Source organism: Coccinella septempunctata, chromosome 1 (genome assembly GCF_907165205.1).
Source record: "Coccinella septempunctata chromosome 1, icCocSept1.1, whole genome shotgun sequence".
Classification (NCBI taxonomy): Eukaryota; Metazoa; Arthropoda; class Insecta; order Coleoptera; family Coccinellidae; genus Coccinella; species Coccinella septempunctata.
This window is the reverse complement of record NC_058189.1, coordinates 16,742,334-16,757,743: the sequence shown is the minus strand read 5'-3', so window position 1 is coordinate 16,757,743 and position 15,410 is coordinate 16,742,334. Positions and strand designations below refer to the sequence as shown.

Sequence of the window (15,410 nt, the reverse complement as noted above, 5' to 3'; positions counted from 1 at the left end):
TACAACAATTTGAAATACCTAAATCATCATTCGAATTCATTCAATCACCCAACGACAAAGATGAAAACAACCTAACCGATTTTCGTTTTCGAATTTCTAATTCGAGCATGCGTGTTAGTCAATTCCTGCCAGCAATTTGACTTCAATTTTCCCGTAGCCTAGAACGCGTGTTATCAATATTGGTATAATAAATATATGTTTACCCTGCGCAATAACTGCAATTCAAAGACCCAAAACATGAGTAATACTCTTTGGACTAATTGTTTAGCTTCACGTTCAACTCAAAATATTTTGAAATATACTAACTTTATGGCTATGAAGATATATAACGATATTTAAGTTGAAGATATCGGAAAACTGTGTTGAAATTGCAATTTGGGAAGGATCTAACAGTTCGTTGCCCTTGCCGAATGCCTCTGGTTGGAACCAGAAAAGTTTCTCCAACATAATTCGGTAGGGTGTATAGTACCTACGCTTAACGTGCGATAATATTCCAAATATTGTCAAAGAGTCAAATAGTTTTGAACTGCTGGTACAAATTATTCATAATTCTTCAAAATAAAACATAACAAAAAATATTCTGAAGCAAAAGAATATCATCAGAAATTATCAAATTCATTCATGATTTATCAGTAAACGTTTTTTGCCTTACTTTTCGAAATAATCATTTAGAAATTTCCACTCCGTATATATGATCTTCAAGATAAAATCATCTTATTCTCAAATGCAATGGTAATATCTAATGATGTCAGGAATATTCAGTTCTATTCATGTTATCCTTGTAAGTTCTATTATTATATTTTCTATGTCAAAATTATGGCACAAATATATTTATGCATTATGGTTTCGGTTGTGCGTCGGATGCATGTGAAGTGGCCTGTGGCATCTACTGCTTATATTAGACTGCTCACCATATACAGGCTGTCCCGGAAACCGAAGTCAATCCGACACATGGTGATAGCTCAATTCATTTCTGACAAGAATATATAGATAATGTAATGATAGTTTTTGTCTGAAAATATAATGAAATTGAAAGTTTTTAGCGGCATGACAGACAGGAATTGAATTCTGAAAAAAGTACCACCCAGAGCAGGATTCGAACCTACGCCCCCTGATTACCGGTCAGGTACTCTCCCAACTGAGCTACCCGGGCTGACGTGAGGATCCATCTGCATTTTCTGGCTACCACTATCCTCAGAATTCACATGTTAGTATTATCACTTCCGAACTCCGGCGTTCGAAAGCGATTGGAAATGTTATAGGTGGAGGGGATACACATTCGCTTTCAATGATCTTTGGGATTCTACATATCCATTTCCCAGTGCGTCGTCGACATATAGCGACATCAGCGGGGATCGGATGCGAACCTCCGATCATTGAACAATTTAAGCCGAAATTTTAAACTGTAATGATAGTTTTTGTCTGAAAATATAATGAAATTGAAAGTTTTTAGCGGCATGACAGACAGGAATTGAATTCTGAAAAAAGTACCACCCAGAGCAGGATTCGAACCTACGCCCCCTGATTACCGGTCAGGTACTCTCCCAACTGAGCTACCCGGGCTGACGTGAGGATCCATCTGCATTTTCTGGCTACCACTATCCTCAGAATTCACATGTTAGTATTATCACTTCCGAACTCCGGCGTTCGAAAGCGATTGGAAATGTTATAGGTGGAGGGGATACACATTCGCTTTCAATGATCTTTGGGATTCTACATATCCATTTCCCAGTGCGTCGTCGACATATAGCGACATCAGCGGGGATCGGATGCGAACCTCCGATCATTGAACAATTTAAGCCGAAATTTTAAACTGTAATGATAGTTTTTGTCTGAAAATATAATGAAATTGAAAGTTTTTAGCGGCATGACAGACAGGAATTGAATTCTGAAAAAAGTACCACCCAGAGCAGGATTCGAACCTACGCCCCCTGATTACCGGTCAGGTACTCTCCCAACTGAGCTACCCGGGCTGACGTGAGGATCCATCTGCATTTTCTGGCTACCACTATCCTCAGAATTCACATGTTAGTATTATCACTTCCGAACTCCGGCGTTCGAAAGCGATTGGAAATGTTATAGGTGGAGGGGATACACATTCGCTTTCAATGATCTTTGGGATTCTACATATCCATTTCCCAGTGCGTCGTCGACATATAGCGACATCAGCGGGGATCGGATGCGAACCTCCGATCATTGAACAATTTAAGCCGAAATTTTAAACTGTAATGATAGTTTTTGTCTGAAAATATAATGAAATTGAAAGTTTTTAGCGGCATGACAGACAGGAATTGAATTCTGAAAAAAGTACCACCCAGAGCAGGATTCGAACCTACGCCCCCTGATTACCGGTCAGGTACTCTCCCAACTGAGCTACCCGGGCTGACGTGAGGATCCATCTGCATTTTCTGGCTACCACTATCCTCAGAATTCACATGTTAGTATTATCACTTCCGAACTCCGGCGTTCGAAAGCGATTGGAAATGTTATAGGTGGAGGGGATACACATTCGCTTTCAATGATCTTTGGGATTCTACATATCCATTTCCCAGTGCGTCGTCGACATATAGCGACATCAGCGGGGATCGGATGCGAACCTCCGATCATTGAACAATTTAAGCCGAAATTTTAAACTGTAATGATAGTTTTTGTCTGAAAATATAATGAAATTGAAAGTTTTTAGCGGCATGACAGACAGGAATTGAATTCTGAAAAAAGTACCACCCAGAGCAGGATTCGAACCTACGCCCCCTGATTACCGGTCAGGTACTCTCCCAACTGAGCTACCCGGGCTGACGTGAGGATCCATCTGCATTTTCTGGCTACCACTATCCTCAGAATTCACATGTTAGTATTATCACTTCCGAACTCCGGCGTTCGAAAGCGATTGGAAATGTTATAGGTGGAGGGGATACACATTCGCTTTCAATGATCTTTGGGATTCTACATATCCATTTCCCAGTGCGTCGTCGACATATAGCGACATCAGCGGGGATCGGATGCGAACCTCCGATCATTGAACAATTTAAGCCGAAATTTTAAACTGTAATGATAGTTTTTGTCTGAAAATATAATGAAATTGAAAGTTTTTAGCGGCATGACAGACAGGAATTGAATTCTGAAAAAAGTACCACCCAGAGCAGGATTCGAACCTACGCCCCCTGATTACCGGTCAGGTACTCTCCCAACTGAGCTACCCGGGCTGACGTGAGGATCCATCTGCATTTTCTGGCTACCACTATCCTCAGAATTCACATGTTAGTATTATCACTTCCGAACTCCGGCGTTCGAAAGCGATTGGAAATGTTATAGGTGGAGGGGATACACATTCGCTTTCAATGATCTTTGGGATTCTACATATCCATTTCCCAGTGCGTCGTCGACATATAGCGACATCAGCGGGGATCGGATGCGAACCTCCGATCATTGAACAATTTAAGCCGAAATTTTAAACTGTAATGATAGTTTTTGTCTGAAAATATAATGAAATTGAAAGTTTTTAGCGGCATGACAGACAGGAATTGAATTCTGAAAAAAGTACCACCCAGAGCAGGATTCGAACCTACGCCCCCTGATTACCGGTCAGGTACTCTCCCAACTGAGCTACCCGGGCTGACGTGAGGATCCATCTGCATTTTCTGGCTACCACTATCCTCAGAATTCACATGTTAGTATTATCACTTCCGAACTCCGGCGTTCGAAAGCGATTGGAAATGTTATAGGTGGAGGGGATACACATTCGCTTTCAATGATCTTTGGGATTCTACATATCCATTTCCCAGTGCGTCGTCGACATATAGCGACATCAGCGGGGATCGGATGCGAACCTCCGATCATTGAACAATTTAAGCCGAAATTTTAAACTGTAATGATAGTTTTTGTCTGAAAATATAATGAAATTGAAAGTTTTTAGCGGCATGACAGACAGGAATTGAATTCTGAAAAAAGTACCACCCAGAGCAGGATTCGAACCTACGCCCCCTGATTACCGGTCAGGTACTCTCCCAACTGAGCTACCCGGGCTGACGTGAGGATCCATCTGCATTTTCTGGCTACCACTATCCTCAGAATTCACATGTTAGTATTATCACTTCCGAACTCCGGCGTTCGAAAGCGATTGGAAATGTTATAGGTGGAGGGGATACACATTCGCTTTCAATGATCTTTGGGATTCTACATATCCATTTCCCAGTGCGTCGTCGACATATAGCGACATCAGCGGGGATCGGATGCGAACCTCCGATCATTGAACAATTTAAGCCGAAATTTTAAACTGTAATGATAGTTTTTGTCTGAAAATATAATGAAATTGAAAGTTTTTAGCGGCATGACAGACAGGAATTGAATTCTGAAAAAAGTACCACCCAGAGCAGGATTCGAACCTACGCCCCCTGATTACCGGTCAGGTACTCTCCCAACTGAGCTACCCGGGCTGACGTGAGGATCCATCTGCATTTTCTGGCTACCACTATCCTCAGAATTCACATGTTAGTATTATCACTTCCGAACTCCGGCGTTCGAAAGCGATTGGAAATGTTATAGGTGGAGGGGATACACATTCGCTTTCAATGATCTTTGGGATTCTACATATCCATTTCCCAGTGCGTCGTCGACATATAGCGACATCAGCGGGGATCGGATGCGAACCTCCGATCATTGAACAATTTAAGCCGAAATTTTAAACTGTAATGATAGTTTTTGTCTGAAAATATAATGAAATTGAAAGTTTTTAGCGGCATGACAGACAGGAATTCCTGTCTGTCATGCCGCTAAAAACTTTCAATTTCATTATATAGATAATCTTTGATCATGTTGAATAGGCTGATTCATCTTTAATAGTCGATTAGAAAAAAACAAACAACAAAACATCAACATTTGTAGCCGTGGTACTGGAAACAATCAATGAGGTGATGATTTAGACGAATTTCACAAAACTGTCAATATCTCGAAAACCAAGACACTTTTACTAGAAACAAATTTTGATATTCTGGCCAGAAATGAATTGAGCTATCACGATGTGCCGGATTGACGTTGGTTTCCGGTACACCACGTATACGATTATGTTTACGGAACTACGAAGAATACTCGCGTCTACGCAACGGCGGCTGCAACAACCTTCATGACGTCGCTACGTTTGAATATTCAAAAATGAGAAGCAAAAATTTTGGAGTGTCAAAGACATAATGCTTGTTGAATTAATATCGAAAAAAAAACCCTATTTGCATAGGCATATATTGCTACAAGGCGATAATTTTGAAAAACCTCAGTGTGTCATTATATGTCCGCATATATGTCGTTTTTCCCTTACTACTACATACGTAAGTACATATTCCAATGGTCGAATTCGCACAGTTTGACTTTGCTACACGTAAAGAAACCTCACCGACGAAACGGCGAATGCAAGCAGCCGCTGCACGCAGGCCGTCGCACAAACCGAAACCTTACCTTAAATTGTAGCATTGATTATTTAATGTTAATATTCAATGGCTGTAGTGGTAATTTCAAGATGGGCTCCATAGAACGTCTTGTAGACCATAGACACGAAGCATGGAGCTGTTTCGAATATTTTTGTTGACATATGGACTGAATCTTCAAATTGTACATACTTTTCAATGTTGAATCTATCTAACAACTCACTTTCTCTTTATTTATTTATTATCAAAATTTTGCCTCTTTCGAAGGATGAAAGTGTGGGAAATTCCATTGAAATGGAGAAATTTTTTCATCATAGATTTCTCGTATCAAGAAGCTTATTAACTCTTCTTGCAAATTTCAATTTCATCTCTTATAACAGTTGAGCAATATAATAGAATATACCTATTTGTATTTCGAGAGTAGAAAAACGAAAATAAGATACTTAAGCAAAAACTATATGATTAAATATTAATGCAAAGACATATTGGAATTAAAAACACTGCAGATTCAATATAGGGAAGAAATAGAAAACGTTTCCTATAGACTGAATTTCAGTTGAGTTGTTAGGATAAGTATTTATTTTACGAAAATGTTTAATCTCCTATAGGCATTTTTTTTTATACGATCAGATAATTGAAGGTTCTTCAACTTCATCTACTGCTCAAATATATGTACAACTCAAAGATTTCTCCTATCAAGGAAATGATTCCAATGAATCATGCTATTTCTAGTTCTAGTAAGTTATTTAATGAAATATTTTACGTGTATTTACAATAGCTGCTGTACGTGAAACATTTATTACTACTAAACATTAAGTGGTGCAACCTACCAGCCACACGCAAGAGTGAAGAGGACAGATTAATCGGGCTACAAAAGAAAGTAATAAATGTGTATTAAGAAAATAACGAGTCAGAAAACTGATCAAGGTTACGAAAATCATTTTGAAAATAAATTTTCCTAAAATATAGAATCAATGCATTTTTGGATGAAAGCTGTGTAAATACTATTTTGGTGCTTTTGGTTATTCTGGTGAGCACTAATAGGAAATGAATGTGATGATCTTACTTTTCATTCTTACTAGTAGGGCTTCGTAATGGAGAAAATATGAAATCCACATGACAACGCGATGTTTTGAAATACTTATACAGTAGACTCCCGAAAGTAAGAACACAAGTTTTGTGTTAACAACCCAAAAGTGTGACAAAAGAAATAAATGAAATTTAGTATAAATACGTCAAACAGTATTGGGTAATAGGATTTTGCGATTTTGCAAGGCTAGTCGAATAATTCGACAGTTATCGTCATTACCATCAAAATTAAAGCAGAGTAGAACATATCCAGACAATACGTACACTTTAGAAAAATGTAATGTATACAACGAACCCCTTCAGTCTGCCTTTTTAGACTATAACGAAGCATTTGATTCCGTATAATTGTGAGCAAACTTCCAAGGAATGAATAACGCAAGAATAGAATCCAGATATAGAGATAAAATCAAGTAAATATATAACGAAGCTACCATCCAAAAATATAGCAAAAAATGTAGTTACCCAAAAAATTCTAAAAAAATAGAAACAAAAATAGAATTAAATAGGAGTTAGACAAGGAGACACCATCGCCCCAAAATTTTTCATCCTTGTACTGGAAGACGTATTTAAAAAACTGAATTGGACGAAATTGAGTATAAAAATCGACGGACAACATCTCACCCATCTAAGATTTGCCGACCTACTCATAAGCAACTTTGTTGTTCTTCCACTTTGTGGAAGAACTCCAAGAGATGTTAAAGCAGTTGAAAGAGAAAGTCGGCTTAAAGATGAACTTACCAAACCAAGGTAATGACTGAGCAGAATATTAAATTCGAAATAGATAGTAGTGAGATCGAGAAAGTCAACGAATATGTATCTACTTATACCTGAGACATACAATAACACTGCGCAGACAGAAACAAACTACAGAAATCACGAGAAGAATCCGTATCACCTAGTCAACAGTGGGAAAACTGTTCTGAAAAAATATTCTGAGAAATCCAGACATTCCTATAAATCTAAAGAAAAAAATATTCAACATTGACAGTCCACTCAGCAAATCCTATTACAATGACCCAGACCTATTGAAAGGGATATGTTAGGAATCTCCTTGAGAGACCATATTCGAAATGAAAAAATCAGGAGAAGAGCGAAAAAAAAGAATATAATAGGTAGAACAGCAGAAATGAAATAGGCCTGGGTGGTGCAGGAATACGATCGATGGACTAAGAAAATTGTGCATTGAAGACCACGAGAATATAAACGAAGTATAGGACGATCACCAAAACACTGGTGAGTTGACATCAAAGTAAAGGTTGAACGAAGTTTGCACCAGTTGGCTCAAGAACGAATAAATTGGAAAAATCAAGGGGAGTCCTATGTCCAGGAGTAGGATGTTGAAGGAGAAGAAGAAGAATCATCAATTCAAGATCCAACATGTAGCACATGATTACCCATAATTGCTGATTTGGATATTAATGACTATAACTTTTCTATTATTCATCTAGTGATGCGATATCCGCAAAATTTTGCTTTAGCCTTCGAATAGGTACTTGCCAGCTCTTTACTTAGTTTCAATCCGAAAATTAGATGTCCATACTGCCGAAACTACCAAACCGGTGCATTCGCTGAGAATTTGAAGTCCCCAGCTTTTTTTTCTTCGAAAGTAATATTGTATCGGCCGGCGTCCGGATAGACAGAAATGAATTCGCATAAAAGTCAGGCGAGGCAAAAATAATTTATTAATTCTTTGACCCTTGGGTGAGAAGGAGAAAAATTATTGAATTAATCTATTTTTTATTGGGACTGGTAACTGCATAAATCTTTGCCCTACTAGTTTCAGCGAGTTCTACGGTTATCTTAAATGGCCAACTACTTTCTTAGTACTGTCGAACTAAGCCATTTCAACAGAAATCGATAGGAAAAACCGATCGAACTGATCTCTTTTTCAACTCAATGTATTTAAACACTGAAATTGCTTTTATAATACACGTAAACCTAAACCTGAAAATAATCCCTATTTACAACGGTTAGAAATTGGATTCCTTCCCGGGATTGGCGTTTTTCTTGCATATTTGGTGAAATAGAGTAAATTACCTTGATCAAGAGTTCGACTTCAAATAAAAGTTCATAGTTTTGTGGATTGACCACAGGACAGGTTACAGAGACAAAGAAGGCAATATACAACAGATACGAAAAGGTTGAGAGGCACTTCATTGACATTACGGACAGGCACGTAGTGCGCCTTACGTCTAGGGAGAGGTTTTAGCAAATCGTCCAAACTAAAGGTTCTAGCAGTAGCTGGCGAGTAGCCTGAACTGGCGTGTGGACTGGTCAGGCTGAGGATTGACGGCTTGCGAATACCGAGGCGGCCAAATAGCGAACGTGGAGCTCCAGGACCTGGATTTGGAGTCACTGTTACAGAGCCTTGGCCAGAACCAGTCGTTGAAGCTGCCGCCAGTTGTTCTCGTACTGAGGCACTCCTCAACGAGGACACTAGAAAAAAATTCAAAGATTAGATTAGTTTCACGTAATCGACACAAAATCAAACTGATGTCTCCTGACGGCGATGCCGATTATGCTTGAGTCTTGAAAATATGATTCTGTGTTGTACTTCTAGAAACGGTGCCAAACATCAAATCGAGTTCAAGTGGGCCCAAATATTTTAATGATTATTTTGAGTTTTATCGAAGGTGCATAGTAGCTCGTATCAAATTGATTAGGTAACATGAATAACCTACATGTTCTCATAGTCCTGGAGCTGGCAACAAAAATTGGCAATTCGCATTAAATATTATTTAGTATTGAGGATGTATATTAGTCATCATCCACTCTCAAGATCAAGTAGTGGAACACCTAGCGGCGACGAGCTTCGATGCAGGTATATGAAATTACAACTGCTCTACAAGTATTTTGTAATAATTGAGAATTGTCACTAAACTAGTTCATAGTACAGAAAACTCGAGAAAATGGTCAGACCTCATTTTTTTGAAACGCGGTGGGCCAGTACCCCACATAATTTGCTGCCATAACGTTTCAAGAGATTTGCAATGACTGAAAATGCATTTAGTGCTCAATTATCATTATTATTTGAGAATAAAATAGTCAGGCCACATATCAATAGAGGCAGTCACCCAAAGTACGGATATTGTAATTTAGTTAATTAAATCAAAGACCGTCGCCGCCAGATGTTCCACTACCTAACCTTGAGAGTGGGTGGACCTTTCACGAAAATGGTTTCAACGTTTTCACCTATCTAGTATAGAAGTACCAGAAACAGACAAAATCAAGCAATTTGGGATACCCTGTATGTACAATCCAGTCAAAAAAAAAATTGAAAAATTTCTGTACCTACTACATATATGTACAGTTACGATTGACTAATTGGAGTATTTTTGTTTCGATTAAATTTTAATTCTTGAAATAAAACCTGGAATTGTTTAATGTCAGTTGAGTGTTTGCATCTGATTTTGAAACACCAGAGATTCTAAACATGAATGAAGGTAGAACACCTCCTATTATATGATGAAAAATCAGATAATTAATGCATCATTGAATTCTATTTTAGAATTTGAGATTCTGGATGGAGAGTCAGGTATAAGAGTTTGGTGGTATTGGAAATTAATCTCCAACACAAACAATTTCATAACGATTACTCACTTGTACTCCTATTCCGTTCATTCTCTTCGGCTAAAAGTTTTTCAATTTTCTCAGGAAAATGTCTCTTCGCGCACCATACTAATCCAATTACAGCCATGACCACGAAAACTGTCATCAGGCCTAACCAAAAGGGTTCATGAAGCATCCTTTCACTGAGCGGTTTGTAGGGAATGTGAAGCATTCTTCTTTCACATCTTGGTCCTTCCCACCAGGCGTGGCACCTATAACAATGATTTTTTCAGTGACATTCCAAAAACAATTTTTCAGAAGACTGCTTATTATGGGCCACCTCCGAGTAATTTTTCTCCAATATATATCTTTTCAAATCCTTTTTAGGGGAAAAATATTCAAAATTCGAATATTTTCTCCATGTATCTGTTTAACACTTAGGGTAGCAATATTGGAGCTATCCAATTTAAATTTTGTACGACGCCGACGTTGTGGATATATGATTATCAGAAGTTATAGATTTTGATGAAATCACGAAAAATTTATAGTTTTCCGAAATTCTCCTCATGATTCTGTTTTTTTTTGTGTGGTATGGTGACAAAAGCAATTAGACATCGAGTTTTTCACCTCATGACTCAGAAGAAAGATACCTGCATTTTGTGACAATAATATTCATAGACCTGACCCTCAATGTTCTCTAGTCCCCGGAAGATATGGTCTGAAACCACCGGGGAATAACTTTACCCTTCAGGTAGAAAAAGGGACTAGAAACCTTGTCTGGCGCAGGTCTATGAACCCATTGGACAGGTTTAACAAGTCAGAATCCTCAGAGCAAAGATTATCGAGTTAGCTCTATAATCTTCGCACCAGATAAAGATTCAGTATAAATTTGGCAATTTACCATTTGTAACCAAAACAGGTCTCCGCAAAATATACTACAAAATAGGTCAGCCAAAATAAACACAAGTGAATTATTTGTTTTTCATGTTTTAGAGGTTTTTGGTACCGATGCATCGGTTGGCTGTTATGCCCCAGTTTCGAGTTTCGCACAGCCTGTAGAGGATAGCACAGCCATTTGTCGTAGAATGTATCAAACGCGGGAAGAAGTGTTTATTAGGTTGTTGATTACTTGTGTTTCGGGTCGTAACTTGTTCTTCAGAATTATTCAATGTACTGGTAATATTATTAATGCATCAAAGGCAGTTTCCACATATGTGATTCAAATTTCAACAGTTATCAGGAAATGGAAGGAAAGTAGGTAGGTCCTACATGATTCATCTCCTGATTCTGATGCAACAGACTTCTTCAGTCTATAAATCGAAACAAGCACACAACACACGCAGTTTTTTTTATTGTTAGTTCATTATCTATGAACAATGATTTTGAGTAATTGTGTTTCCTCTGAAACGTAATAGCAGGAGTACCTTCAGCACAATTACAGAAAAAAGTTGAGAACGATAATCACATTAAAATGGAGTCGATTTCCGCCTTTTGCCGCTTCTGAACATTGAGTAAAGAGTAAAAAATGATTTTTAATGTAGGTGATCACTCACGTGATGAAAGAAGCTTCGGGTTCTGAAAATTAAGTGTTTTGGGCTAACGAAAAATTTATAAAGAACTCAGTAAGTAATAAAAAAATACTAGTTATTCCTAACTTTTTTTACACCTGAGTGAAGCAATGTTTGCCTCATTTTCGAAATACAGCAAGTTTTTTAGTTTTATTTCGATATGTGAGTTCATTTAAGGCGACTCCTCATACTTTATAAAATTATATAATATAAAAATCAAGAATCATTTGCTTCGCACGCCAACGTTCCATGAAGTTCAGAACTTAGCGAAATGTTGGTTCTGTTCAGCAACTACAAGAAGAGAGGGTCAGAATATCAACAAATATGATGATAATTTTATATTTGTTTTTATTTTATTTATATCATATATGAATTTAATATTTTCTGTATGAAAAATCATGTATTTTTAGCTTTATATTATTTATTTTATAATTAAAACATTCATGAAAATTTTAGAGTTTTAATCAAACAATTTCTGTGTACTTTTCAGTGTCCAAAGTTTGTGTTACTATAAATTAGTTGTTTTAGTGAAGCTACTCTTGGTTTATCCCAGCGAGCACAAACATCCCTGGGATGTTTTGGGATGTTTCGAAAATGTTGGCATGAGGATGTTTCTTTGAAACGTAATATGCACTTCCCAAAGAGGTCTCCAAAGGCTATTGGAAATCTTTATTTGTTCTGATCTGTGCCATCTGTGGCATTTCTTCGTCTACCTACTGAGAGGTACTGTCGTGTTGAAAATAATGTAAACGTGTGGATATCTTCTCTTGGCGTCGCATAGTTTGCCTTGGGAGGTTTATTCCAAATAAACAATATACAATTCACCTATTTCATTTTGCCGCCATTTCCACTTTCTTCGTAGTTTGGACTGTGGACTGTTCGGAGTTGAAAGTTGATTGGTGATTTGTATAATATTAACTACTTCTGTGTTGGTTTTGATTGTGAATTTAGGATCGATCTCTTCATAGTAACCAAATACAATTAATAAGTAAGTATTACATGAATTAAATGTATAGTATAATGTCCAGAAACATACATATAACCTCAAAAGAATCCACGCTGCGTGGTTAATATTATTTGTGTATTTGGGACTAGGTATAAGAGATCATTGTATTTTGGTTGGAATAATCGAATGGTATATGGAAGGTTATTATAATTATTCAAGAAATAACTTTATAAAGTGTAAAGCCATATCATCGAGGATTTCAACATATTTCGATAATCTATCTCTGCCGTTGATAATTCCCAGAATATTTTGTAAGATTACTCTTCCGCCGATGATAATAATCATTCATCACTTGTGAATCAAAAAATAATTCAAATTGTCCCAGAAAAGTTCTTGTTTTTGAAAACTCCTTTAAATTGTTCCATCTTTAAATACCAGTACAAATAATTAAATAAATAAAATCGTTTCGCAAATCAACCTGGTCAGGAGCTATATACAACTCAAATCTTCCAGATCCTTTCATGCAGCTATTTTCTCTGTTATTTTAATTGGAAAAAATCATCTTAACCTTCATATATTTTGTGAATTAATTGTTTGAATTGTTTTTATTTTGTAGATGTAATCCATAAAAAATTCCAAATCACTAGGAAAGTATTCGAACTCTATGCCAAAGATTGGTTTAGGCATATTAGGCAGAGGAGGAGGGACGATAAAATGACGGGAAAATAAATTTTTCATAATTTTTTTTCATTTTCCCTTTCTGTGCATCTAAAACTATAATCAGTTTGTTTTCTATTATTTCTGTTTTTTTAATGTTAAATGTGATATTTCTTTTTGTTTATTTATGTTTGTTTTATTGAATGTGATATATTTTTTTGTTTATTCTCCCTTTCTGTAGTATAATATTTATCAATTGTTTTTTGTTGTTCAATTTTTTATGTGAAATGTGATTTCTTTTCCTTTTGTACCTGTTGAAGTATCATTAAAATATTTTTATTCATATATAGTATTCTGTATTTCATTTAAAAACTTTGTAGTTCATTTAAAATAGAATGTGGTATCCTCAAACATTCAAATGAAAGAAAAAAGGCCTCACAAAAGAATTTCATATAAAGTCTTACAAACAGCGATTTCGTGTACGCAAAGCGCTTTAGAAATGTTCTATTGTGTACATGAAAAGGCTATCAAAAAAACTTCTGAGTAGTTCTTTTTGTGACATCCCAGGGACATCCATATAATAGCCGCCTGCGGCGGACATTGGCTGTTCTATAAAAGTTCTATTCATGTATAAACAGAACATCGCAGTGGATGTTCAATGTCTCGAAATCTCTTACTTTTAACATCTCTGAGATGTTTTTGTGCTCGCTGGGATGCAGAAGTAATAATTATCTTTTTAAGCCATTTCTACAGAAAAACAGGCTATCTTCATAATAGTAATAAATAATGAAATAACCATCAATTTACAATTTACCATGAAGTATAATTTTTATATTCTCTGGCTAAATTTCACAGAGTGATTCTACAGGTATTTTGCAACTAATGTTCCTATAGAGTGTAGTCCAATACTCTTCTGTTGTAATTGTAAAGTTATTCAAGATTCTAATATTTTCATCTTATTCAAAATTCATTGTAAACCATAGAAAAGATTTTGATTTTGATTTTACTTTTTAAAATATACCTCGGTTTGAGTGAAACAAATTGTAAAACGTTACAAAATATTGTAGAATCTTGAATAACTTTGCAACGGAAAATAATTGGACCAAACTCGAGACGAACTTCCTTGGAATGCACTCAGTTCAACGCCAACGGGAAAATATGTTTGAAGAGTCAGTATAAATAAGAAAGCGGGCCATTGAATATCATGTCAATAAGCCTCTAGTTGGCCATTGAGACATTCAGTTATCGTGCCAGCATCGGTCTTCCGAAAGTCCTGCAACGTGATGAACGGCAAAATGAAGGCTCACAAGAGAAGGCCGGCCGCCAGGACACGGGCTAGCCGGCCCAATGTAGTTGTACATTTAAGGACCATTGATACCATTTGCCGGCACGTTATATTTCGTCTTTGATGGGCCGCAAGAATCATGCTTGCTGGGTCACATCACATCAGGCGCTTGGTTTCCCATCTTTCTTCTCTATAATCTTTGAAATGTATCATACTTTCGTTGGACGAGTAGTTGGAGATTAGGAGATATGATCCAGAATTGACCTAATTCGAATCTTACGTGTTCGATACCACTCGTCTCTGAACGTATACGTCCCATGAACCAATGATCTCGAGAATTGATACCCCACTGGGCCGGATATTGATAAATTGTTACTCAGTTACCGTGTAATTTCAACAAAGAGAGTTCCTCTTTGATTTCAACAACTGAAGAATGAGATAGAAGAGAGTTCGGATTTCTCTACTCATTGCATGGTGCCGAGTAAAGTACTCCGAGTTAGAGTAGGTACTCGAACTACTTCTTTTTCGAGTACTTTTATGGTGGGTTTACAGCGTGCGCGGTTCACGTAATCGCCATCTCCCCGTTTAGATTGGGGAGTGTGGATTTATGCAGGCGATGCAGCCCAAAATATAAAATATCATGTTACAATTATCAATTAGTTGAATATCTAATTTCTCAATGACAGAGTAGATATATGCAGCCGCGTAACAATGATCACTCAACAATTAACAAATGAGAAGTGGTTCCTGTTTGCTCCTCATAAATGCATGGTAACATTTCCAGCCATTTGTTACATTGTAATTGTTAATTTGTTCTTTTTACGCGATACATGTTATTTGATGCTTCATAAATGCACAGTTACTTTCTCAGGTTTCAGTTCTTAGGAACAGTGCATGAACCC

General features: G+C 37.0%; 1 protein-coding gene across 2 annotated transcripts in view; it reads right to left on the bottom strand.

Moving 5' to 3' along the window:
- Positions 1–15,410, bottom strand: part of LOC123322609 — a 37,636-nt gene that overhangs the window by 6,887 nt on the left and 15,339 nt on the right. For both annotated transcript variants that reach the window (XM_044910563.1, XM_044910564.1), the window contains exons 3-4: positions 10,104–10,324; positions 8,694–8,939 (exon numbers count right to left, since the gene is read on the bottom strand). In XM_044910563.1, the coding sequence (XP_044766498.1) occupies positions 8,694–8,939; positions 10,104–10,324 (467 nt within the window). The remainder of the gene's footprint in view (positions 1–8,693; positions 8,940–10,103; positions 10,325–15,410) is intronic.